The sequence below is a fragment of the Bufo gargarizans genome, chromosome 7, assembly GCF_014858855.1.
Source record: "Bufo gargarizans isolate SCDJY-AF-19 chromosome 7, ASM1485885v1, whole genome shotgun sequence".
NCBI lineage: Eukaryota > Metazoa > Chordata > Amphibia > Anura > Bufonidae > Bufo > Bufo gargarizans.
Window position 1 is genome coordinate 33,280,408 of NC_058086.1, and position 26,815 is coordinate 33,307,222.

Consider the following 26,815-nt stretch of genomic DNA (forward strand, 5'->3'; position numbering starts at 1 on the left):
CTTCGTCAGCTTCGATTCGCTCATCTCTAGTTGCTGCATCCAGACAGGGGGTGACTGAAGACAAGGTGGGCATGTCTCTCTCCATGCCTTTTTATACATACTTGCCAACTTTCCCAAAACATCTGGGAGGCTCCCGGAAAAAGGGGAGACATCTTGGCCTCTCAGAAGAGCTAAAATATATCCTTCACAGCTCATGGAGGATAGAAGGCAGACCTCCATGGGCTCTAACTGCATGTGTTGCCAAGATGCTGCATCATTAGACACAGCACTTGGTGCTCATACATGCTGTAAAGGAGCGTGACACATGACAAAAAGGGGCAGGAGCTTCCAGGAAAGGGACGAGTCTAGATAAGAGACCTGTTCATGCCGTGAAAAAATTCGGCTGTGTTCCCTCACTCATCTTCCGCCTGCCAACTTCTAGTACATTTTTATGAGAGTCATGGAAAGACACAAAAAAGCTGGTGGCCACCTGACAGGGTGGGATGGGAGTTGGGGGAACTTCATTTTTTTTAGATAGATGCAGGTCCCAGAGATGGCATCAGCTCTTCAGCAAGTGTTGCAACCTCATCACAGCTTACCAAGCACAGCGCCGTCCATTGTATAGAGGCTGTGCTTGGTATTGCATCCCGTGACCATTCACTTGAATAGGACTGAGCTGTGCCTAGGCCATGTGACCGATGAACGTGACAAAACTGGATCATGAAGAGGCCATGCCGCTCACTAAAGCACCGCTGCCTCTTCAAACAGCTGATGAAGATGGGGTGCTTCTGGAAAACCCCTTTGAAAGTTAAAATTTCCCTACTAAATGATGTTTTATCAAAAATGATGTGCATTTGTTCTCTTTTCCAATAGACCTATAAAGTTTGTTTGACAAAAAAAAAACTGCAAAAGAAAGCAGAAGTACTGGCAACCAATCAGGTTACTTCTTCCATTTTCCAAACTGCCTATGAAAATTGAAAGCTGTCATCTGATTGGTTGCTAGGGGAGACTGCTCTGGCTCTTGGTGTTATGGTGGTTACCGTGTCAAAAATTGTGTTTAAAATGGTGTAAAAATAATTATTGTATTAATCTTTTTTCTTCTTTTCTTTGTTTCAGGATAAGTCTCCTGGTTGCAGTCGCAGTATGCACAGCTGTCAGTGCGGCAGAGGAACGAGCGCAAGGTGAGAGAAAATTCTGCATTTTAGTCCCAAATCTCCACTGCAGTGTAACACGGTAACGTAGAGGACACGGCCATGACCTAACCAGTTATGACCTTTGGAAAAATCTCTTCAGCTTGTGACATTTTGTGCCGCAGCAGAAAGGCTCTGATTGTGACTCTGCCGCCTGTGGGTGTTGCGGGGGATGGGAGCGACAAGGCCATCCTGGGAATTACATTGTATTTGAGTGTTATTAAACAAATGGAAAGAATAAGTAAAACAGCAGGATGTGATTATGCGCAGCATGACAATGGCCGGCGCCGCCTCCGTCACTCAGGATGGGGGGGCCATTTCATCATGTGGACATAAAATGAGCATCTTCTGGTTCTGCTGCTTTAATGCAAGAAATATTTCCAGAATAACGTCTCAAGCAGATGATTGCAGTGTCTGTCAGGAATCTTGGGATGATCGGGAAGGAGATGAGGGTTAATTGCACAGCAAACATATGGAAGAGGCATGGCAAATGACAGACAACAGGGAGAAATGACACAGGGGCGTCAACATGAACGTGGCTGGTCATGATGGCTGCTGAAATACCAGGGTTATATCCAGGGGCGTAACAAGGACCATAGCAAAACTGAGAATGGGGCCCCACGTCACCATGACCACCTTTACTAGATTGAATATGAGAAGCGCATGATTAAGTTCGTTTTCTTAAAGGGGTTATCCTGGAAAAGATAATGATGGCTTATCCTCAGGATAGCCAAAGTGAAAAAATCTGCCAAAGAGATCCAGGCTAGGGGTCCCATAAGATATCCAAAGTGAAAAAATCTGCAGCACTCGCCAATGAAGTGAAAAAAATTCAGTTGATTTATTCAAGCAGAATAATCACAACAACGTTTCGACCGGGGCTGGTCTTTCTCAAGCAGTGTAAGACCAGCCCCGGTCGAAACGTTGCTGTGATTATTCTGCTTGAATAAATCAACTGAATTTTTTTCACTTCATTGGCGAGTGCTGCAGATTTTTTCACTTTGGATATCTTATGGGACCCCTAGCCTGGATCTCTACCTTTCAACAATCAGTACATTTACTTTCAGATTGGGATGGGTGGTGCTGTTCCTTCAATATTTTCTTATCCTCAGGATAGGTCATCATTATCCCATTGGTGGGGGTCCAAGTCCCGGCACTCCCGCCGATCAGCTATTTCAGGGAGCTGACGCGCTCACCGGAGCTCTGGGGAGCGATGAAGGCTCCCGACAGCTTTCCAATGACAGCGCCATGCATTGTATAGTGGCAGTGCTTGGTATTGTAGTCAGTCCCATTGACTTGAATGGGGCTGAGCAGCAACTAGGCAATGTGCAGTGATGTCACTGGCCCAAGAAGAGGCCGCGGCACTCAAGGCCTCTTTTAATAGCTGATTGGCGGGTATCCCGGGTGTCGCACCCCCGCAGATCTGATACTGATGAACTAACCTCAGGATAAACCATAAATAATATCTTTTCCTGGCTAACCCCTGTAATGCAAAGGGAGAATGCACACAGTGATGTCACAATGGTGGGACAACGTACACCATGAAGTTACAGCTCAGACATAATGTTTCCTATGATGGCCCAGTACAGCAATAAGGCTCTCAGTAATATCACGATCGTATGACAATACATATGGGGAGGTACAGAAGTGAATCAGTGATGTCACAGCACAGAAACAATGCAAAAAGTAATGCACTCTTCCATTGTCTATATACATCACAAACTGCACATACAGTCGTGATCAAAAGTTTAAGACCACTTGAAAAATGGCAAAAAATCATATTTAGCATGGCTGGATCTTAACAAGGTTCCAAGTAGAGCTTCAACATTCAACAAGAAGAAATGGGAGTGAGACACAACATTTTTTGAGCATTCAATTTAATGAAAACCACGAATAAACTGAAACAGGCTGTTTTTCAGCCGATCAAAAGTTTAGGACCACACCTCCAAAAAAAAAACTAAACCCACCCAAAACAGAAATCCAATTTCCAAATATGAACTCAGTAATGAGTAGCTCCGCCGTTATTGTTTATCACTTCAAAAATTTGTTTCAGCATGCTTGATGCAAGCGTTTCCATGAGGTGAGTGGGAACATTTCTCCAAGTGGTGAAGACGGCCGCACAAAGGCCATCTACTGTCTGGAACTGTTGTCCATTTTTGTAAACTTCCCTTGCCATCCATCCCCAAAGGTTCTCAATTGGATTTAGATCAGGGGAACACGCAGGATGGGCCAAAAGAGTGATGTTATTCTCCTGGAAGAAGTCACTTGTCCTGCGGGCATTGTGTACTGTAGTGTTGTCCTGTTGAGAAACCCAGTTGTTACCACACAGACGAGGGCCCTCAGTCATGAGGAATGCTCTCTGCAACATCTGGACATAGCCAGCGGCCGTTTGACGCCCCTGCACTTCCTGAAGCTCCATCGTTCCACTGAAGGAAAAAGGACCCCAGACCATTATGGTGCCCCCTCCACTGTGGCGCATAGAAAACATCTCAGGTGGGATCTGCTTGTCATGCCAGTAACGTTGGAAACCATCAGGACCATCAAGGTTAAATTTTTTCTCACCAGAGAATAAAACTTTCTTCCACCTTTGAATATCCCATGTTTGGTGCTCTCTTGCAAAGTCCAAACGAGCAGTTCTGTGGCGTTCAAGGAGACGAGGTCTTTGAAGACGTTTTTTGTTTTTGAAGCCCTTCAGTATCAGATGCCGTCTTATGGTTATGGGGCTGCAGTCAGCACCATTAAGGGCCTTAATTTGGATCAAGGATCGTCCTGTGTCTTGACGGACAGCCAATTAGATCCTCCGGCTCAGTGCTGATGAAATTTGACTCTTTTGTTCCATAACCCTCAGGATCATTTAAGAAATTCCAAATGACTGTCTTACTGCGTCCCACCTCAGCAGCGATGGCGCGCTGTGAGAGACCCCGCTTATGCAGTTCAACAACCCGACCACGTTCAAAAAGGGAGAGTTTTTTTGCCTTTGTCATCACAACGTGTGACTACCTGCAGGGATTTTCACGCATCTCTTGTGCATTGCGTGAAAATTGCAGCATGCTCTATATTGTGTGTTTTTCACTCAACACAGGCCTCATAGAAGTGAATGGGGCTGCGTGAAAATTGCAAGCATCCGCAAGCAACTGCGGATGCGGTGCAATTTTGACGCATGATTGCTAGGTGACGATCGGGATGGGGACCCGATCTTAATTATTTTCCCTTATAACGTGGTTATAAGGGAAAATAATAGCATTCTTAATACAGAATGCTAAGTAAATTAGGGATGGAGGGGTTAAATATTTTTTTTATTAAACTCCCCTCATCCACTTGTTCGCACAGCCCAGCTTCTCTTCTTTCTTCTTCTTTGAGGACCTGGGAGAAAAGAACCTTTGGTGACGTCACTGTGCTTATCACATGGTCCACCACATGATCCATCACCATGGTCATGGATCATGTGATGGACCATGTGATGAGTGCAGAGACGTCACCAAAGGTCCTTTTCTCCCAGGTCCTAAAAGAAGAAAGAAGAGAAGCCGGGCTGCGCGAACAAGTGGATGAGGTGAGTTAAATAAAAAAAATAAAATATTTAACCCCTCCATCCCTAATTTACTTAGCATTCTTTATTAAAAATGTTATTATTTTCCCTTATAACAATGTTATAAGGGAAAATAATAAAATTTACAGAACACCGATCCGAAACCGGTTCGGGTGTGGGTACCAAACATGCCGATTTTTCTCACGCACGTGCAAAACGCATTAAAACACTTTGCACTCGCTCTGAAAAATCGCGCATTTTTCCGCGACGCACCCGCATCCTATCCGGCCCTCACAGGCCCGTGTGAAAGAGGCCTAACTGAGGACTTTCCCAGTATTACAAGTGATGGAGTATCTCTAGGATATGCCATCTTTGTTCATCCAACCACTTAGACCACCCTTAGAGCTTTTTGACCTGCATCACAGTCAAGGTTAATTTGGATGTAGCTGTTTTAGAGTATACAGTATGCCCATGATGCGTATTATGTTCTTGTTTTTTCCAAGTGGATTTTCATGTAGAACATCTGCAGCATAAAATTCTACCAGCAATGTTAATTAGACTTTCCAAATCTCATGTACACAGTTTTTCTTTTTTTTTTTGTTAGCGAGGATATTAACATGCAGTGCAGAGTTAGAAATCGGCAGCACGTCAATTGTTTTTGAAGATTTTCAGGCCAGATTTGGGGCAAATCTGCGTCAAAATACGCAAGTAACACGTGCGGATTGTGGAGCGGATTTTGTGTGGAAAATCCACATGGAAAATCTGCATAACTTACACTACCACGTGCATGTAGAATTAGGGTAAATTCAGACATGCAGATTTTGGGGTGGATTGCGCTGCAAATTCACAGTGGATTTAACACTATATGCATTGCAAAGGGTGAAGTCCACGGTCAAAGTCCACAGCTTTTCCACAAAAGAATGAGCATGCTGAGGATGGATCTATGGTACATGGTCTGAAACGATCACATTAAAGGAGTTCTCTCCCTTCAGCAAATGGCATTTATCATGTAGAGAAAGTTAATACAAGGCACTTACTAATGTATTGTGATTGTCCATATTGCACCCTTTGCTGGCTGGATTCACTTTTCCATCACATTATACACTGCTCGTGTCCAGGGTTTACGACCACTGCTGCAGCGCAGATACAAGGTGCTGGAACACCATGTTGCTCATGCATGCCTATACGCGCTCCCAGAGGCCACCAGAGAGGGCATTGCTTTTTCCTATAGTGTGCAAGCAGGACCACCGCTGCTGGATTGCAGGGTGGTTGTAACCATGGAAAGGAGCAGTGTATAATGTGATGGAAAAATGAATGAAGCCAGCAAAGGAGGCAATATGGACAATCACAATACATTAGTAAGTGCCTTGTATTAACTTTCGCTACATGATAAATGCCACTTACTGAAGTGAGAGGACCCCTTTAATACTTTGGGTTAGAGTAAGAGAAACAATATCCAGTTTAATATGATGTATGAATACTATGCGGTTTGAAGGCTGCAGCAAAAATAGGGAGCCAGTCATATAACCGTAAACTGGATTGTAAAACTAAACACTCTCTGACCAAACCCAATTAATCAAGAGAATGAGGGGGCGCCAGAACGACTTTCAGTGGTCTAAAGCTATTTTTCTATTGCAGTTAGTAAGTGCTTCTCTTGTTTATTAAGATTGACTCTAGTAATCCAGGATGTTTGAGAGTAAACAGGCTCAATGCTACTGTGCACACAAGCAATGGATACCAAACTTCATGCTTTTTTCCAGCTTTACCACTTGATTTCTTGTTATAAGAATGCGCCAACCAGAACTAGGGTGGCTGGTGGCAGGTAGGTGCTGGTTGGTGTATGGGTTGCCAGAATAAATCCTGGAAACAATCCTGCAGGAGCAATCAGAAAATGCCCTGAATAAACTAGGTACCACTGGTCATCATCAGCTCTTCAGTGTAAGGACCCTACCAGACAACTCCCTGTAGCTTGGTATCCTGGACACCTATGACTGTAATATTGAGGAGAGTAGACTGTAACATGCAGAGAAGATGAGGGCTGCATAGCACAAATCAGCATGGTCCCTCCTTTACGATTCCAGATTTTGCCACCCATGACAGAGAAACATGGTGTGTGTTTGTCACTTCACCCACTTTCCAAGACCTTTAGGTCAATTCCCCACAGATTGCTCGATAACAGTATAGTTCCTCATGACATCCAGTAGCAAAGGGAAGATTCCAACAAGTGCTGAGCCCTCTCTTTCCAATGGTACCATGACAGCCAACTAATTGACCATGACAGTTTGGATATTGGGGCTCATTCAAGACCTTATGTCACCGCCAGACATCTGAGAAGCTCTGACAGACGTTCTTCAAAACCTCCTGCCTGAGGTTCTTTTGTTTTGCTTTTGTTTTCTCATCTCGTTTCCCTCTCTCAGCTGTCATCTAGTTGCACTGATTGCATCCTTTAAATCCTCTCCCATACTGCATCACTTTGCGGTTTATACAACTTCCTGGAGTGTGCTAGAAGCTGTTACTGCTGCATCCACAAGATAAGTCTGTTTTCTTTATTTCTGTTTGCCTGTGGGCTTGATCCTAGGTGACCCTGACTCCCTCTGTATTTAGTGTAGGGAGCCGGTGGTCGTGTCCCCTCTCTATTATAGGGTGTTCAGGTGTCATACAGTCGAGGTACGAGGGTATGCAATTTTCTACCATTGAGATTTTTGCATAGGCTGAGCAGTAAGGGAGAGAGCTAGGGCTCTTACAGGGCTTACCCTATTGTTCCTTAGTTTTGGATCAAGTCAGTCGGATCTTCATTTGTGTCTTCTAGTTTTCTGTAACACCATCCGTGACACCTTATTAAAATAACATACAACTTAGGCATGTTCTAGGCATTCAAATGGAGAGTAAAGGGGACAACCATGACTATGGAGTGCGCCACTCCACCTGTTCCTCATAAAGAATGTACTGCAACATCCTGACCACAGCTAACACATCTCAGTCCTGCACACTACAACTAGACACATGGCACATTTTTGGAGGTTAAGATAACCCTGTATGAAGAAGGCTGCACTGAGGTCCGCTGCTCCCGTCATCATCCAGGCCGAGCTTCAGTATCTAGTTTTGTGCTCCTCAGACAGAAATATTTACATCATTTGGCCTGTTGAAAAGAGGAACCACGATGTAAGAGGTAAACATCCTGTGCGTGATGTATTAAACCTCCATCAATTATTGATAACACGAGGACTGATGTCTCCTTTTATAAACAGGTCATTTTCTGCTGGATAAATTATTTAATAGCAGCCAGGGATATTGTAGACCTGGACATTGGATTAGTCCATGGTATGCTGGCTATGCTAACTGTTTATTGACATGGGAATTCCTAGATCCGATGCAGTGTGCAAATTTCCTATTACAGAAAAACACTCTTCCAGAGATCTACATTTTCAGTTAACCCATTTTTTTTAATATTTATGCAATTTTGTATTTAATTCTATGATGACCACCCCAAGGTGCTAACAATTTTAGAACAGTTTCTAGAGGGAAATCACATGCAACAACAGTTTTTTTTTTAGGGGTAAGTAGTCAAGTGGAGATGTGGCATTGTGTCTTCAGGACCCTATCTAGCACTATAGCCGTATTACCAGCAGGTACCTGTTGGACATGGTCCTACTGTCTGCAGAATTTGGTTCCTTTAAACAGCATGGTCCTTTTTTGAAACTGTACATTTATAATGTCAGGAGATCCCAAATGTTGGAAGACGTCTAGGTAAGTGGCTGATTAGGTTTCTTTCCTTACACTCGCTCAAGGACTGGTTTCTAAATGGTCACAAAATCCTAAGACACCAAAATTCAGTGTGTATGTATGTTATAGAAAGCCAAGAATGTGGGTTAATTCTCTCATTTGCCTTAATTGTTCTAAATGAATACATGTAGCCGAGAGATTTGTATGGTTTCTCATTTCCTTGAGTAATTACTGGTAAGTTTCCAAGTAGACTGATGGAATTAGGCCTACACCACACTTGGCAATCAAGAAAAACAGACAAACTGTCTTCTTTCAATAAAACCACAATATGTCACTTTGAAGATTATTCAAAAGTGATTGTGTTTGTAACGTTACATGCTCATAGATCAGAAATAAAGAAGGAATGGGTCATGTTGTCAGGCAATCTTGTATGTGCTTTCTACTTCAACTAGTAAAATCCAGTACATATGATTAAAGTGGTGAATGATGCTATTACAATCTAAGGCCTCTTTCACACATCCATATCAGTGATGACATCCATGGCAAGGCAGTCAGTGTTTCATTTGTGAAGATGGCTGTGGAGGGTTTGTTATTGGTCCAAAGAACTGTCTTCTTCATTCAATTAAACCACAATATGTCACTGTGGAGATTATTTAACGGCGCTTGTGTTTGTAATGTTACATGCTCATAGATCATAAATAAAGACCACCCGTGGGTGGCCTGGCATGGACTCAAAATTCTAAAACATTTAAAACCCTTAGAATGTATTTTAGGTATCTTGGATATCATTTCTATCCTTCATGATCGCAACTTAGTTGTCACATGACAGTGCACCTACCAACTTAACCATGCATAGGCAAGTTGCAAAAGTGGATGGGGTTTGGTTTATTTTCTCATGCAGTAGTAGGAGCCTCTAGTTGTAACAATGGAAACCATACTGTAACTGCAAATATACAAACAGTGCTAAGTTTTAAAACTTCTAAGCTGAGGGTACATATATAAAACCATGTCAGTGCTTATTCTTCATTTGTGTATGGTCATAACTCTAGGATTGTCTTCAACTCTACAGAAAGAGTTTTTTGTTTCACTTTTAGTAGAAAATGTTTGAAAATACAATTTCTTTCATTTTTTATTTTTTTTTGCAGGCATACACGCTTCTCATTGGTTAGGTCGTGGAGAGAAGCAGCCACTACTATTGTCATCTGTGACTGGCAAACCATGGACAGCTACTGCAGAAGACCACAGGGTGGAGTTAGCAGAACCAGGAGTAGTTCTGACCAGAGACACAATTATCGAATATCCACTAGGAAGTAACATTCTCTCTAAATTGGGACTTCCATTTTACTTGTTGATCAGTCTACGATCAGACGAAACCAACAATGCTTTCCTTTTCAGTATTAGAAATAAAAATAGGATATTTTTTGGTGTACAGTTGCTGCCGAGAAAGGTAGTCGTGCACACAGTGGGCAAAAAGTCTGTGTCCTTTGATTACACAGTGCAGGATGGACAGTGGCACAGCTTTGCTATTGGTGTTGGACACAAGTCCATTTCTTTGTTTGCAGAATGTGGAAAGAAATACTTTAACAAAGCAGCTGTATTTGACATACAGACACTTGCTCCCGGTAGTATATTTACTTTGGGGAGAATGACTTTTCATTCTGTTCAATTTGAAGGAGTAATATGTCAACTGGAGATTATTCCTTCAGCAGAAGCCTCTGCAAATTACTGCCTCTATGTGCGGAAGCATTGTCTTCACGCTGACACTTTCCGATCTCAACCTGGAGACTCTAGTATGGAACAACGTCTTCATCCATCTAGACAACTAGAGACTAATAAAAATGTAGAGGACAGTATCCAATCACAGTCTATATTAGACATAGCCCAAGAACCAGTTTTATCAGCTTCTAAAACTTCATTAGCTCAGTTGTCCCCAAAATCCAAAAATAGTAGTTTTGCCCAGAATGAAACATCTCATGTTGAGGTTACTCCGCTTCCTGAAACAAGTATCCAGCCACCAAACCATGATACCTTGGTTCATGAAAAGATATGGTCAAAGAACAACACCTCTAAGAAACAATATATTAAAAGGCAAAAGGATGGAAAGGTGGGTATTCATCAGATCTTCAACAGGACGCTGTATCAGGCCAGTAGTGACGCATATAGCCAGCTTGACCATTGGGATGATCCTGATGAGAATGGTAACTATGGAACAGAGAATGACTATGGAACGGGGAATGATTACAGAACAGAAAATAACTACGGAACAGAAAACATCTATGAAATCGACATGGAGAACTACAATTATGACTACGAGGAGATGAACACTCTTTTTGAAATGGATGATTTGCTTGGAGATAAAGGAGATCCTGGACCTCCAGTAAGTTGACTATTTCTTTTGTATGTATGTGTGTGTGTGACTTGTGAAAAGTGAGTTGGAACACTTGATGAGCTTGCAACATGACTCACTGTAGTTCCTTGGCTAAGCAAAAAGATAGTAATTTCAGAGGAGCGTTATTTCAGATGTCTTCCATCTTCTTACAGATAGAGCCAAATATTTCAAACTGTAATGAAGCATTTTTCATTCTAAGTTTATGGAGCTCAAATTTCAGACAGAATATGGTGCCAACTTCACACATTTCCCTGTTGGTTTTGATATTGGGCAATATGTGACAGTCTAAGAATTGTATAATTCTGTTTGAGTCATGAGTGGGGCATTGTACAGGTCCCTTAAACGAAACTCTGTTTAGTCTGTTCATTACTAGAAGCTTTAGGAATGGGTCATGTTGTCAGGCAATCTTGTATGTGTTTTCTATTTGCCCTCTGTATGTCATCTGTGTTCCACGTAAAGTACTAGGCTGAAAAAAAGGGATTTCCAGTGTATCTCCTACCAATGGTCAAAGTGAAAACCACTGACAGACCATGGATTCCATCCCACCCCCTTTCATATTAGGTACTTCTGAGTTTATAGAGTGGTCCACTGTACCAGATCTTAATCTTTATGCCAGACTGGTTACAAAGAGCATCTTTTTCTCTGTAAATGACCTGTCATGTTCTGTCAGAAAACCTATTGACTTAAATTGGCAGAGTGTAATACTTCATTTGACTTATGGTGGTGCTGCAGGGAAATCGAACACTTACTGCCAGGTTTGTCCTCAGATTCCTGGAGGTCCCAGAAGATGGACTCTTTCTTTGTTGTTATTTTTTGTGTCTAACAAGTTGAGATTGTCCAAAGTGGAGAATCCCTTTAACGAACATGTACAGTATCTATGTTGCATGCAACTGTAAGGATATCACTGGTATTGTTAATTGTTGTCAAATGAATAGTGTTGACTGTCTTGAACACAAATGTAAAATTGTATCTTCTATGATATACTGTACAGGCTATGTTGATTATGGGCTTTTTAGTTATAAAACGTCATTGTAGTTGTTGTTCATACCTGTCGGTCAAATCCCAGATTTAAAGGAGTCTTACCATCTGAAGTGTTATGGCAGCAGGAAGAAGAGGCAGTGGAAGTGTTCCCCTCATAAATAGGAGTTTGCTGTACAGTTGTTTATTTTTATTTAAATAAGGTTATGAATGAGTGAACTTGTGTTTCAAGTTCGGCATACAAGGTTCGGGTTATCTAAGAATTCCGTTATGGTTTCTGCTACTACGGACCATAAGTTATAGTCCGTGGTAGCGGACTCCATAACGGAATTCTTAGATAACCCAAACCTGAAACTTGCACGCCGAACTTGAAACACAAGTTTGCTCATCCCTGTTAATGAAGCTAAGGCTCTAGCAACAACCCATCCTTACGACATAAACCTAATATAATTTTGAGTACGTTCTCCACATAGCTTAACTGTTCTCGAATGACGTCAATTCTCCCTGTTCATACTCTTCCCGGGCTACATTAAAAATTCCCTTGATGTCTTGTCTGCACTGATCTTAAATGGTCAGCAACCTTTCAACAAAATTTGCATGAACCAATATTGAATAGAAGAAACTTTGTAATATATCTTATTAGAGAAAATGTCTCTTGCTCCCTTTATTAGCCGATTTCTCCTATTCTAGTAACATAGTTTATAAGCTGAAAAAAGACATCTGTTCAGCCTGTAATCCTGCAAATTGATCCATAGGAAGACAAAAACACCTCCTTTCTCTGTAGACTTCTATAGGCAGCATATGCTTGTGTCTCTCTGCACCTCTTCCCTTCTCCCCCTTTATAGCCTTTAATGGGCAGCATGTGATCTGATCCTTAAGTGAGCTGACAGTCTGTCTCATCTCTCAATAGGTTTAGCAAAGAATGTTAGTCTAGGAGGAGGAGAAAGAGTCTTTTGATAAGATATATTACAAAGTTTTATTCACCTGTATTATTGACTTATGCAAAGTTTGTTGAAAGGTTAGGGTGGATTTAAACGTCTTTGCTGCCCCCTGTTGGTTCATTCTCTGGTCAACACAGTGCTGATGTATCTGCAGTCAGTCACATTCTGAACGTGACTTTAGATAAGATGATAAGTGGACGTCTAATGAAAAGCAAGATAAATAAAGTATACGAGGCAAGCTATTTGCCATGTCAGATTCTGTAATTAAAGTTAATTATTTATTTGTTTTATTAAGCCATATTTTAATATTTTATAGAATTGAAAATGTATTGTGTGCAATAATCTCCAAGAAGCAGCGCCACACTTGTCTACAGGCTGTGGGGCTGCAATACCAGATGCAACCCATGGATGACATTGGTGCTGTTCCTGGAAAACAAGCAGTCTCTTTAATCACACAGTGTACAATCCCTTTAAAGACATTTAAGGGTTTTTCTCACTTCAGAATATGGCACTTATCATGTAGAGAAAGTTAACAGAAGGCACTTACTAATATATTGTGATTGTCCATATTGTCTCCTTAGCTGGCTTCATTAACTTTTCCATCACATTATACACTGCTCGTTTCTAGAGGTTACAACCACCCTGAAAATCCATCAGTGGTGATCGTGCTTGCATACAAAAGTGCCGGCCTCCCTGGTGGCCGGGACCGCAGGACTATGCGTAGGCCAGCGCGTTTTTCTATATCAGAGATCAGCAACCTTCGGCACTCCAGCTGTGGTAAAACTACAACTCTCAGCATGCACACTTGATTGACAGTTCTCAAAGAAAGTTGATGGAGCATGCTGGGAGGTGTAGTTTCACAACATCTGGAGTTCTGGAGGTTGCTGACCCCTTTTCTATAGTGTGCAAGCATGACCACCCCTGATGGATTGCAGGTTGGTTGTAACCATAGAAATGATCAGGGTATAATGTGATGGGAAAATGCATACATTACATTACTATTCAGAGGTATCTGAATTTTTGGAGGGTCCTGGAGTGTTCACCAGGCCTCAGGACAGTTTCCAAACGCATCTTCTTGGCTGTGATAGCATGCAATAGCATAAAGTTGAGTTTTATCTACATTTCAAAGTTTTAAAACGTCTGGACTGGAGACTAACTAATGTATATGAGGAAAAGATCTTATAGCCAAATCAGCCACAGCTCAGAGGGGATCAAAGAAGGATTTGTGGTGGGAAAAAATCTGCAGAACCAGGTGTTAACCACTACATTATATGGATACAGAAAACTTCTTGTACACGAAATGCGCTGCGCCTGTATGGCATCTACACCGCCATACTTCAGCATTATTTTATTTGAGAGAAGCGGGTGTACACAAAGGTACAATTCTGAGGTTCTGAGACCATTCACACTGCGGCCATTTATTTCCCAAAAATTTGTAAATAATGGACAACCATCGTTTCCTTATGGAAATAACACACATTCCACTGGCTTCAATGAGAATCTGTGTGTTGGGAGCCCCATTAAATGCTTGGATTATTTTCAGCTGAAAGTCAGAGCTTTAAGCCGAGCGCTCTGTGATCTTACTGCAGGGTTAGAAGGTGTTGATAATTAATAGTTTGGGATTTAGAGTCTGAGACACTGGAGCTTAGTCATTCAGTAAAATACTTGTGTGTTTTCTGTGTCTTCAGGGTCCTCCAGGTCCTCCCGGTTTACCAGGTCCCCCAGGGAAAAGAGGTCCAAGGGTGAGTAACTGGCATATCACGTTTCACATCTGCTTTTTTCATTTACAACCTGATAATAGATCGCATTTAGTTTATATTCTTGGTGTCTTAGAAATATTTTGTAGAGGAGGCTTTTTTAAGATTGGAATTGTATGACTTGACGGGAAATGTAAGCGCTAGCTCTCTGAGCTTGGTTCATATAGATAGTACAGAAGTTATAAATAGAGATAATGGAACTATTTTCTCGGGACTACATACATTGCTGCTTAAGTTTACATTAATTGAAATTTAGCAAAAAATATATATATTTGGCTAATTTTATACGAGCGAGTTTTCCGTCCGGATGAGTCCCTTTTTCAGCATTCGGGCCAAATCCTGACCCATTCATTTCAGTTGATCTGTGAACATGACATTGTTTTTCACGCACCATCTTTGGGTTCAGGAAAAATTGCTCCGCTTTCTGTTTTGACCATTTTTCACACAGCTCTGGGTCCACAGAAATGAATGGGGCTATGTGAAAAACGAAAGGCATCTGAAAACAATGATGGTTGCCAGGAGATGTTGAGTGTTAAGGGCCCGATGGAACAGCCAATTGTCGGGAAGGAGGCTAAATTGACTGTGTGTTACCGGTTGGGCGGGTGTCGCTACATTGTCTGACACTGGCCAATTAATGTTTTTATACTAACGATGGGTCATCAATATTGCAGTGCTATACAACCCCTTTGAGGCTACTTCTGCGTTGTGCTGTCCAGTTTTAGGATCCGACACAGGGTCTCAAAACCGCAGCACAACGCTCCTGTATTTAACCCCATTCAATGTCAACGGGGACAAAACTGAAGAAACCAGAACGGAGTGCACCAGAACGCATTCCATTCCGGTTTGTTGCATTCCCATACTGGACACAAAACAAATGCAAGCAGTGTTTTTGTGTATGGCATGGGAAGCCGGATCCGGGACCAAAAACCATATAAGTCAATGGTTCTGGCACAAAAAAAATGATCCGGCCCATTGACTTCCAGTGCTTTTAGTGCCGGTTTCCTCACTTTCGATATAATACAACTGGATCCGTTCTGAACAGATACAGCCGGTTGTAGTATTAGAACGGAAGCATTTTGCTGTGGTTTTGAGATCCGGTGTTATATAAACTTATACTTTCTTTCTAAGTGCTTGCAGAAATCCTATGCTCCTCTTTTCTTCCCCCGTTTAGACCTTCTCTATGGATACACCCATTTACTGGCCCTCGAAGCACTCGTCAGATCCTAAATATAAAATATCTGTTACCACCCTGTCTTTTATGTGTAGGCTAGATATAATTGTGGCTTTGCATGGTGAGCTATGTCTTATTATAACTCGTCCCCGGAAGCCGTGCAGGCAGAGTTTATATTTGGTGTATGATTAAGTGTCCATCTTTACTGTGATATTAACAATTCCATTTTTTTTTTTATATTTTGGGAACGGTGCAATCATCAAGTTGGTTATTTGTAAATGTATGGCCTGTAGTCAAGTGAGGGTAACAAAAGAGTTTACATGCTCAATAACAAATACAGTATGCAAAATCAACGACTTCATCAATTGTCAGACAACAGGAGTGGTCTACCGAGCACAATGTAGCTGTCCATTAGACTACATTGGGAAAACCAAAAGGGAATTCAGACGACGCATCCGGGACTATTATAATGATATTGTCAACAAAAAAGATACATCTGTTGCAAGACACATGAATATGGTACATGGAGGGGACACGAACTGTATCAAATTTATGGGAATTGAACATATCCCACAAATGCGGAGATGGGGTGACTGGAATAATAGGATCTTAAGAAGGGAGACAAAATGGATTTTCATGATACAGTCCACTGCACCAAATGGACTGAATGAAATGTTATCTTTCAAGCCATTTTTAAAAGTTGATCTATACATCTGGGATCAGTAGATATATGGTATACCACTATTAACATCTTTATGATATTATGATCCCCCCCCACAAGAACAATTTTCTTGCCTAAAAATCATGGGGTCTTCGACTAATATATGGACCTCATTTCTGTAATGATGCCGCTGCATTTTGTATATGTAACTGGGCCGGCCTATTCAACATGATCAAGTTGCCATGATATGTAATGTAACAGAACCGGTGTGAGCGATCCTGTGCAGTATCTGCCTTGAAAAACATGTCCTCGCCACCCGTTACACAGAACCGCTCTGACGGATCTGATCCGAGGCAAATCTGACAACGGGGATTCCAGCCGGAAGGTCCCCATAACAACAGCGGGGAGCGGCAGGAGCGGGGAGCGAGATCGCAGGGAGAGACGTTACTCCCAGATCCGCCCCCGCGGAAGGGGAGGTTCTACACCTTTTTAAGGAAGGTAATTTCGCTACAATATTGCCACTGCCCTAATCTACTTGCTGAGACTACACACATCGCTTCCTGGCGAGACCTATTCATTAGGCGAAACACGTAGAAGCAGAAGCAATCCGGCAATAGCAATTTAGCATAAAAAGGGAAATGCAGACCAGGTCCGAGGTATCCCTGAGGCTGGGGGTCACTCCTTTTCAGGGCGAGTGCTCCGACATACAGCCACGCTAGACTCCCCTAACCGAGATTAGGACTTGTAGGGAAAGCAGCTACAGGCTAGAATTGATTCGAGAGAAACCGTCAGCTTTATCTGACCCTCGCCTCAACCACAGGAAAAGTGACCAGGCTGTTGAACCCTGTCTTGCGCTCTAATCTATTACCTTACCCGAGTGATCATTTTAAAAAAATATCTGAATAAAAGTTATTTTTTTTATTTTTTACAAGGCACATTATAAATAAATTATAAATAAGTCCATTATAAATAAATTATTTGTAAATTGGGCCAAAAAGCCTGAATCATCGTTCACCTTGACCTTCGTTCAGTACATTGGCTGTAAACCTGTTCACAGGTAGATACAGACTAATGCATTGCAAAAAACCTGAAAGATAATATAATTTTTGGCAGGACTGTAAAACCCAGTGTGACTCAATAGAGTACAGAGTAAATCAAACAATTCATAAGCAGAAAGTACTGTAATGATGGCAGTGGATCAGTGGCTGTTTTTGTTATGTTGGGTCTGAAACGGGCTTTGGTTTTGTTGCGACAGATCATAGATGATAGTATTGTATAGCAAGTTTACCATAAAATATAGTTTATAGTCAGCATCCAACTAATTTTAATATAAAATACCTCAAAAGGAAACTCAACTTCAGCTTTTAAATAATCATTCCATTTCTTATAGATTAATTTAAGATTTTTTTAAAAACCTATATGACCCATGTGAAACAAAATTGCCCCTCATAAACCTAATGACTTGATAGTAACCACTGCCATCAAACTTTTGCGATGAGTCTTTCACATCTGTCACGGTCCCTCCAGTGACAGAGGTTAGAAGATCTGAGAGACTGGTTGCACATTAGGTTATCTGACAGTCTATCTGTTTTCGTTTTTTGCAGTGTTGTTGGTAATGACCACACCTCTTGTTTCAGGTGTAGGTTGTGGTCATTACTGCTCCTCTATTTAGTCTGGACTCACACTTCATACCATGCGGTTGATATTATCTACCTGGACTTGGAAGATCTGGTGTGTGGTCCTCACCTGAGTTCCTGCTCATCCATTTTATATTGAAGATAAGTGTACTTCTCTTGGTATTTTGTTGCTCCCATTTGCTTGTTGTTTACTAGGCTTCAGAAAGACGCTGGTTCGTCCATCTGGGAAGGAACCTGTAGTCTAAGACCCTTTTACTAATCCTAGGGCTTTTCAGGGTTACTAGGGCCTAAGTTTTAGGTGTATGAATATTCCCACCTTCAGGGTCTATTCATACTGATATGAGTCAGGGCTAGGTTTAGGGTTTCCTTAGGTGGTGACCTTTCCCTTTCCCTAGCTTTGAGGCCTAGTTCCTGGTCATTTTCCTTCTGTTGTCATTCTGGTGTTCCTCCCCTCCCCCTACACCGTGACAACATCTCTGTGGAGGAATTTAAGCACATTCTTCTTTGTTTTAATTCGGTTACATTGGAGGGTTTTCCACCATGAACTGCCGGCTTATGCTCTTGCCACAGTGGGATTAAAGTCCGACCTTTGACTGAGTCGCTCCAAAACCTTCATTTTGTTTCTTTTGAGCCATTCAGAGGTAGATTTGTGTGCTTCAAAACCTTGTCCTGTTGCATTACCCAACCGCACTTCAGCTTTGGATCACATACTGAGGGGCGGATGTTCTCCTTCAGGATCTTCTAATGGAGAGTAGAGTTCATGGTTCTGTCAATTCCATCAATGGTGCCCACTGTGGTTCGCCAGAGTCCAAAAGTCTTAGCAGTGGCTTTGTTACCATTTTGCTTCAGTACTTGAATCTCTTTTGAACCTATGGGGCCTTCTAGCTTATACACATTGACAGACAGGTTCTTTGTAAGGGAGGTCTCATTTCATCAGGTCCACCAGTAATCAAGTGTCAATTGAACTTGGATAAGTGGTTGATCTAGTAGCTTATGAGCAGGGAGTTTCTCCCATCGGACCAGCAGTTTTTCTTTCAATAAAGGAAATCATCACTTAACACCATTTTGCATTTTACTTGGGTTTATCTCTTTCTAAGTAGTGATGATTTGAAACATTTAAGTGTGAAAAAGCTGCGAAAATAAAAGAAATTAGGGGGGGGGGGACAAATACTTTTTCACCGCGCTGAATCTTGTTTCAAAACCATTGGCATTAAAGAGGACACCCTATTAGATCCTAACGGGGCATTTTTATTGACAGGACCAGGTGTGATGACGTTTTCACTCCCTGGCCTTGTTAATGTAGTGGAAAGGGCACGGCAGATACAGAGAGAGCTGAGGCTCTAGGAGTAATGGTAACGCCCCAGTTGCTCCTAGAGGCTCATTTGCATATATTAAACAATCATTTTTCTCAGTAATGTTGACACATATGAACATGGGAACAACACAGATGCCTTCAGCTGCCAAGTGCACATGTAACAGGTCAGCCAGTGTCATAGGTACAAAACTGCTGACAGATGCCCTTTAAGATTAAATGGTGGATTTTTCCATTGGAATCCAAAGCCGAAACCCCAAGGCTGACCTTCAGTTTATGCCACAGTTTGCCATTTTGAATGTGGCAGATACTCACTTAGTTTTAGTCCCATTCAATAGGTCTAATCTGTGAGCAGACATCTGCTACAGTTTTCAATCCCTTCTTGGTGCAGTCTGGAAAGCCGATCGGCTGCATCGACAGCAGCGCAGACTGCCATTTGCAACAATGGAAAGCGGTTTCTGCACAATTTTCGGTGCGGAATCTGTGCAGAAATCCACAGACGGAATCCTCCATTCTGAACAAGCCCTTAGGGTTCTTTTAGGCTAATTTCACATTTATATTTTGCATTCCGGCAGAGGATCTCAAAACCGGGGCATTCATTGTCAATGGGAACAAAACAGAACAAACCAGATCAGGATGCATTCCATTTTGGTTTGTTCAGTTTTTTTGACCAGGCACCAGGGATGCACCACCAATTAGGCCAGGTAGCACCAGGTAGGGGCAAGAGTGGGGCAGCAGAAGGACCATAGGCAATGAGCGCTTTTATTGTGGGAATGCTCATCTCTACATATTCATCTGCATCCCTGGCCCACCGTTTCCTCTAGTAGGCTTTAGTCCTAGTTCCTGTAGCCTATCAGAGACTGGTTTGATCAATATCGCGCTGCCTGAGCCGGGCTGCATAAAGCTCAGGACAGAGACTTAAAGAAGTCCGTGTCTTGCACTGCATCGCTGACAGCAGAATGGAGAAATTTTAGTTTATTATTTTTATTTGCCAGTATGCTGGTCCACAATGAAGTGGGGGTCATTATTTAGTAACTGGAGAAAGCACTATGGGGACATTGCAGCTGTAAAAAGGAGCATTTTTTGTACTGCCACACATTATAAGGGGGCGTCTATGGGCACTAAAAGGCGGTAGATTTTTTGTACTGACACACGTTATAAGGGGGCATGTTTTGTACTTAGAGCACATTGTAAGGGAGCATTTTTTGTACTGGCACACATTATCAGGGAGTATTTTTGTACTGGCACACATTCTAAGATGGTCACTATGGGGACATTTCTTCTATATGGGACACTAAAAGTTTTTTTGTTTTTTTTTTGTACTGGTACATGTCATAAGGGAGCATTGTTTGTATTGGCATAAGGGGTATTTTTGTACTGCCACACATTATAAGGGAGCATTTTTGTACTGGTGCACATTGCAAGGGGGGATTATTTTACCAGCAAACATTATAAGGGTTCATTTTTTGTACTGGCACATATTATAGGGGGAATTATTAGTACTGGGGGCACTATGGAGGCATTATTACTTCTGGGGGCAAAATGAGGGGCATTATTACTATTGGGTAGACTTACTACAATTAATTTTGGAGAACACTATGTTTACGGCACTATAAGGGACACTATTTGCTGGACACAGTTATTTTATAGGGCACTGTGTGCCAGTAATTATTGAAGGGGAACTATCTGTGTGGTAATAGTATTTTCAGGGGGATTATCTGTTTCTGCAGTTTAATATGGGGGAGCACAGTATTAGAGGTGGCAGGATGGGGTGTTCAGAAGGTCGGGATGAGGATGGAAAAGTAGTTGTCAAACTCTGCAGAGACAAGAGAAGGCTGAAAGAAATAATCATGAATGGAAAAGATGAAGAGAACGTCTATATCAGAGGACACATCACTGGATGTAAGATGCTTGTGGCGCTGTATTACCCTGTATGTTTTGAGGCTCTGTATGTCATGTTTTTCAAGTATGTCTTTAACAGTAGGGCTGGAGGGAATGGGTTAGGTTAAAGAGGACCTTTCACCGATTATGACACTGTGAACTAAGAATACAGACATGGAGAGCGGCGCCCGGGGATCTCACTGCACTTACTATTACCCCCGGGCGCCGCGCCGTTCTCCCGCTATACCCTCCGGTATCTCCGGTCACAAAGTTATGGTAGGCGGAGTCTGCCCTTGTTCTTCTGTAGCGCTGGCCAATCGGATTGCAGAGCTCACAGCCTGGGAGAAAATAACCTCCCAGGCTGTGAGCTCTGCGCTGCGATTGGCCAGCGCTAGAGCAGAACAAGGGCAGACTCCGCCTACCATAACTTAGTGACTGAAATCTCCGCCTACTATAACTTAGTGAGCGGAGATAACGGAGGACATAGCAGGAGAACGGAGCGGCGCCCGGGGATAATAGTAAGTGCAGTGAGATCCCCGGGCGCCGCTCTCCATGTCTGTATTCTTAGCTCACAGTGTCATAATCGGTGAAAGGTCCTCTTTAAGAAATTGGCAGGTAGAGGAGCAGTTTGTTTTCCCCTCGGTTAGCAGAAAGGCTAGGTGCACCCCTGCCGGACACAAAACTGCTGCAAGCTGCAGTTCTGTGTCCTATCTGCAAAACTGAACAATTTAAGTCAATGGTGCAGATCCGATTTTTTGTGCCGAATACGGTTTGTTCAGTTTCAATTTAATACAACCGCATCCGAACAGAACGAATGCATCTGGATGTATTAAATCGAACTAAAGCATTTTGCTCCGGTTTTGAGATCCTCTGCCTGATCTAAAAACCGGAATGCAAAATGCATATGTGAAAGTAGTCTTACAAAGGGAAGTTTTTTGCCCAAATTGAGTCCCAATTAACAATATTGTATGTTGATCACCGCTCGTTTAGCTCTAGTTACATAGAGCAATCATCGCAATTGTATGCGCCTGAATTATCATTAATGTGATTGTTCGGACACATCCCCTACCATTATTGTCAGGAGCACATCCGGGTTTACACAGGGCAATGTGCTACTGAAAAACTGATAATTTTCACGTTTCATAAAAGAAGAAATCCCCCGACATGAGTGTTGGCTCCTTTGCCTGGTGATCGGAGGCATGATTACATAAGACGATGATTGGTGAAGGAACTTGCCAATCGTGTACCTGATCATTAGGACCTTAGAAAGAGTCTCTCTCTCTCTAGACCAGGTATATCCATGCATTACACAGATCAGGGATCAGCAACCTCCGGCACTCCAGCTGTTCTGAATCTACAACTCCCAGAATCCTCCTTTCACTTCTATGGGAACTACAAATACAGCCAATAAGTGTGCATGCTGAGAGTTGTAGTTTCACAGCAACTGGAGTGCCGAAGGTTGCTGATCCCTGATAGATAGACAGTTCATTTTAATGGTCACCATGTAATGTGTCGTTTCCCCTGTGATAGCCCTGCAGGGGGGCATTATACACTTACAGCCAGGTTTCCTTGTAGATTACAGTTGATGATTAGACGTCCTAGAATCGTAAACTTTCAAGGGCCTTCTAACAAAAAAGGGTTGTCAAAAGCAGACAACCTCTTAAATGCGAATTGGGTCCCATATTAGCTGTAATAAGGTCAGGGACTGGTCTTAGGAGATAAGATCCTAGCTTGAAGTTGGCATTCCAGTTTGTCCCAAAGGAGTTCATACCGAGTTGTGGTCAGAGCTCTGTGAAGTTGATCAGGTTCTTACACATCAAAGGGTCCAGCCTGAACCATGACACAAAATCCCCAGACCATTTCTCTCAAACCAAACATTGCAAGATAACTCTGATTTGGGCAAAACGTTTTTATGTAGCCGGCAAATCCAGATTCGTCCATCAGACTCCCAGATGGGGAAGTGTGCTTCATCCAATAGGGGTGGGCTGTACATCTTTCTGGATTGCATAACATCTATTGATCACAGGCTTGTATATGGTTGTTCAGCCATGAAAACCCAATGTTAGAAGCATCTGCTTTTCCACAAACATTCGTTGCTGACATTGCTTCCTGTATGTACTTGTTATGCTTTTATTGTCCTGACGAAGAGGGCTGTGAGCCCTTGAAACGCGTTGACAAAAAGAATAAATAAGCTATTTTACCTTTTACAAATATTCTATAAGATCTTGCCTCCTGTTTCAGCGCCGCAGAAAAAGGGTTCAACAAACCATCATTTTTACCTGTATGTACTTGACCGCTTTATAGTCCACGTAAAGTTGTCTAGGACTGCAGTTGATTAACTAAGGCCTTGTCCACATGGTAAGTGAATCCACCCTAATAAAACAAACAATTGCACCCTATGTTGTCAAACACCTGTGCATTAACATTGTTGTTGCTATGCATGAAGGCATTTTAGCAGAACTGCTACCTTCACCCTTATGACTATCTTTACACCCACACCTTAGGGGGCAACTTTTTTTTATGATTGCATTTTACTCATTTTGGGCTTAAAATCATTTCCTCATGCATACTATGTGGTCTCCCTAATGAGAAACTGCACCCCCAAAACCTGGACAAAGGCTACTCAGCTAACCAGGGCAATTTAATTTTTAGACACTTACAGGCACATTTATTAAGACCGGCGTTTTAGATGCTGGTCTTAATAAACCCCAAAGCTGGCGGAGGTTCCGCCAACGTTATGAAAAGGTGCAAGACTCTTCATAACTTTGGCGGATCGTCCACCAGTTCTAAATGTAAGACAGCTTTCGAGCTGTCTTACATTTAAACCATTTTCTATGCCTAAAACAGGCCTAGGAAATGGTAAATTAGACAGGCCTAATATAGGCGCATTTCAGCTTAATAAATGACCCCCTTATTCTTCCTGTCCTTTTGGAAGGAGAACTGACTTGCCACTATCTGTTGCGCATGAACAATAATCTTCTGTGCCAGCAGAACATCTTGATCACCTGATGAATGAGCATTTGCTCGTTCATCTGGTGATTGCCAGCACCTATTACACTGTCAGATTATCGAGAACGAGCATTTATACAAACGCTCTTTCCTGATCATCTGGAGGATTATCGGTCCGTGTAAAAGGACCTTTAGGCTGCTTTCATACAGTGTCTGATCAATGATTGTGAGCCAAAACCAGAAGTGAAGCAGAGAGATAATGCATAATGGAAAGATCTACACCTGTTCTGTGTTTAGACACCTGGTTTTGGCTCACAATCACTCATGGAAATCACTGATCAAACACTGATTGTGGAAAAGTGGCCTTACCTGTGTCCGACTCAGAACAGATGGCATTACAGAGGCAAAAGCATCTGATCCTACTTTAAGATTAGTAGATGCAAACTTTTGATTATTGTATCAGGCTGCAAAATGGCCAAAACGCTGTCCTAAATGGACGTCTACTTTCAGTGTTGTCAATGACCAGATGGGATTATGAAAAATAAAAACAGGATCCCATCAGAAATGACAAATGCAGAACTCTGCAACAGGTTTTCACCAGATTCTGCTGCGATTATTACTTTTGAAATTGAACAGATTGAATTAGTTTTGTTTCGGCTTTTTTTTCCTCCAAGTTTGTATTTTGGGTTATTTAAGGAGACCATACCATTCAAGTACAGCCAACTGTCTGTTTGAGATCAGAGAGCATTTACATGTGCGCCACTGACAAGCAGGGAATGCAAGTCGTCCACTTCTCCGGTCTTCTGCTAAACCCAGCTACAGGGGAGAAGGAAGCTGGGCCGTGTTTAGAATTGTTGTGCAATTATGGTGCAGAACGCTCGGGGGAACACTCTTAGGGCCATGGTGTCTTTAAATTCCCTGTGATTTTATTTTGAATGAAAGCATCAAATGTTAAAAATAATTACATTTAAAAATATTTAGGATTTTTTTAGAATTTAGCTTTTTTAAGTTGCATTATGGAAAAATAAACAAACAATTCAAACAAGGAATTTTGTGTTCTCATAAAAGGTCTGGAGGTATAAAGTTTGGTTGAAAAGCCCCGTATTGGTCCATGGGGCACCACCTCCCCTGCAACCAGTGTCAGACTCACCCTGCATCTGTACAGAACATGTTCACATCCACTTTTAACTTCATAGTAATATTTGCTATCATAGTACACATACAGCATTTCATCAGTAAAGGTGGCCATACACCTTAGACAGCTTTCACACTCGTCATGGATCTGCACAGACGGATCTGTTCAGATAATACAACCGTCTGCATCCATTCTGAACGGATCTGTTTGTATTATCTTTAACATGGCCAACACGGATCCGTCTTGAACACCATTGAAAGTCAATGGAGGACGGATCCGTTTTCTATTGTGCCAGATTGTGTCATAGAAAACGGATCCGTCCCCATTGACTTACATTGTGTGTCAGGATCCTTTTGGCTCAGTTTTGTCAGACGGACACCAAAATGCTACAAGCAGCGTTTTGGTGTCCGCCTCCAAAGTGGAATGGAGACGAAACGGAGGCAAACTGAGCGGATCCTTCTCCCTTATGCATTAGGGCAGAACTGATACGTTTTGGACTGCTTGTGAGAGCCCTAAACGGATCTCACAAACGGAAAACCAAACGCCAGTGTGAAAGTGGCCTTAGAGGGCTTTCGGTCATGAACTATTCTTTCGGAACCCCCGCTTTCCCATACTGAATACGTCTGTGCATGTTTTGTAAATAGGGAGAGAATAAGCTGCATATTTCTTCTGAGAACACAGGAATCAGACATGTTGGAATCCATAATGTTGGGGGAGAGTCAGGACACCCCAAACACATTAGATGGTCAGCAAGTCTCACCATAATCCTCTTCTACCGAGGAACGAGGTGGTGCCATGGCACATAAAGGGGGTGTGGGCTGAAAGAAACAGAGTGTGGCTTAGTGAAAGGGGCATGGCTAACCCCCCCAAAATTACAATGACACACACAGTGCAACATACATACTAATCCAAAGTAATTATTAGCATGAATCAAAACCATATCTTCAGTATGCAGGTATTAAGTGTTATGTCTGGGTAAAAAAGTTTGTCCATGGAAAAGGGTGGACTGGGAACTTAACGTGGCCCTGGAAAAAATTAAAGTGGCCCCATGTTGTAGGAGGTTCCAAATTGACAGGAGGCAGGGTCAATACAAGTAAGCAGCAACAACTAAACTAAGTGGCGTCAACAATACCATAATGCAGAACCAAATGCCACCCCAGCAGAACCAAATGCCACAGTGTAGATCAAAATACCCCCTCCCATCTGAGATCACCCGCGGTTGCTGACCGGATGCATAAGTACTAGACTTTGCCAGCAGTAATTAAAGCTAGGAGAGTCAGCTGTGAGGAGAGCTCAATTGACCCCCTGGACATCGGCCCACTGGGAAGTTTCCCTGTAGGGTCTATGGCCAGTCCGTCCCTGTCCATGGCTCTGGTTTTATAGTATAGTTTATGAATGTTGTGCTTGCACATTGTCTGTCTAGAACCTGCATCATTGTGAAACCTTGGAAGACTTCAAGACCCATTGGGCTTGGGGGAGTCCATTGTTATCTGGGTAGACATGCTCAATGCTTGTCTAGCCAAGGATAGGATAGATGGGGTGCCCAATGTGCTGTATCTTTGTTGCCCATGGGCCACATCCGCCTGACC

General features: G+C 42.4%; 1 protein-coding gene across 1 annotated transcript in view; it reads left to right on the forward strand.

Annotated features, from left to right (window-relative positions):
- The window catches only part of COL24A1 (collagen type XXIV alpha 1 chain), a 231,165-nt gene that overhangs the window by 27,498 nt on the left and 176,852 nt on the right, over nucleotides 1–26,815 (forward strand). Inside the window, exons 2-4 of the mRNA XM_044301461.1 lie at nucleotides 1,096–1,160; nucleotides 9,561–10,792; nucleotides 14,412–14,465. Coding sequence (XP_044157396.1) covers nucleotides 1,096–1,160; nucleotides 9,561–10,792; nucleotides 14,412–14,465 — 1,351 coding nt within the window. The remainder of the gene's footprint in view (nucleotides 1–1,095; nucleotides 1,161–9,560; nucleotides 10,793–14,411; nucleotides 14,466–26,815) is intronic.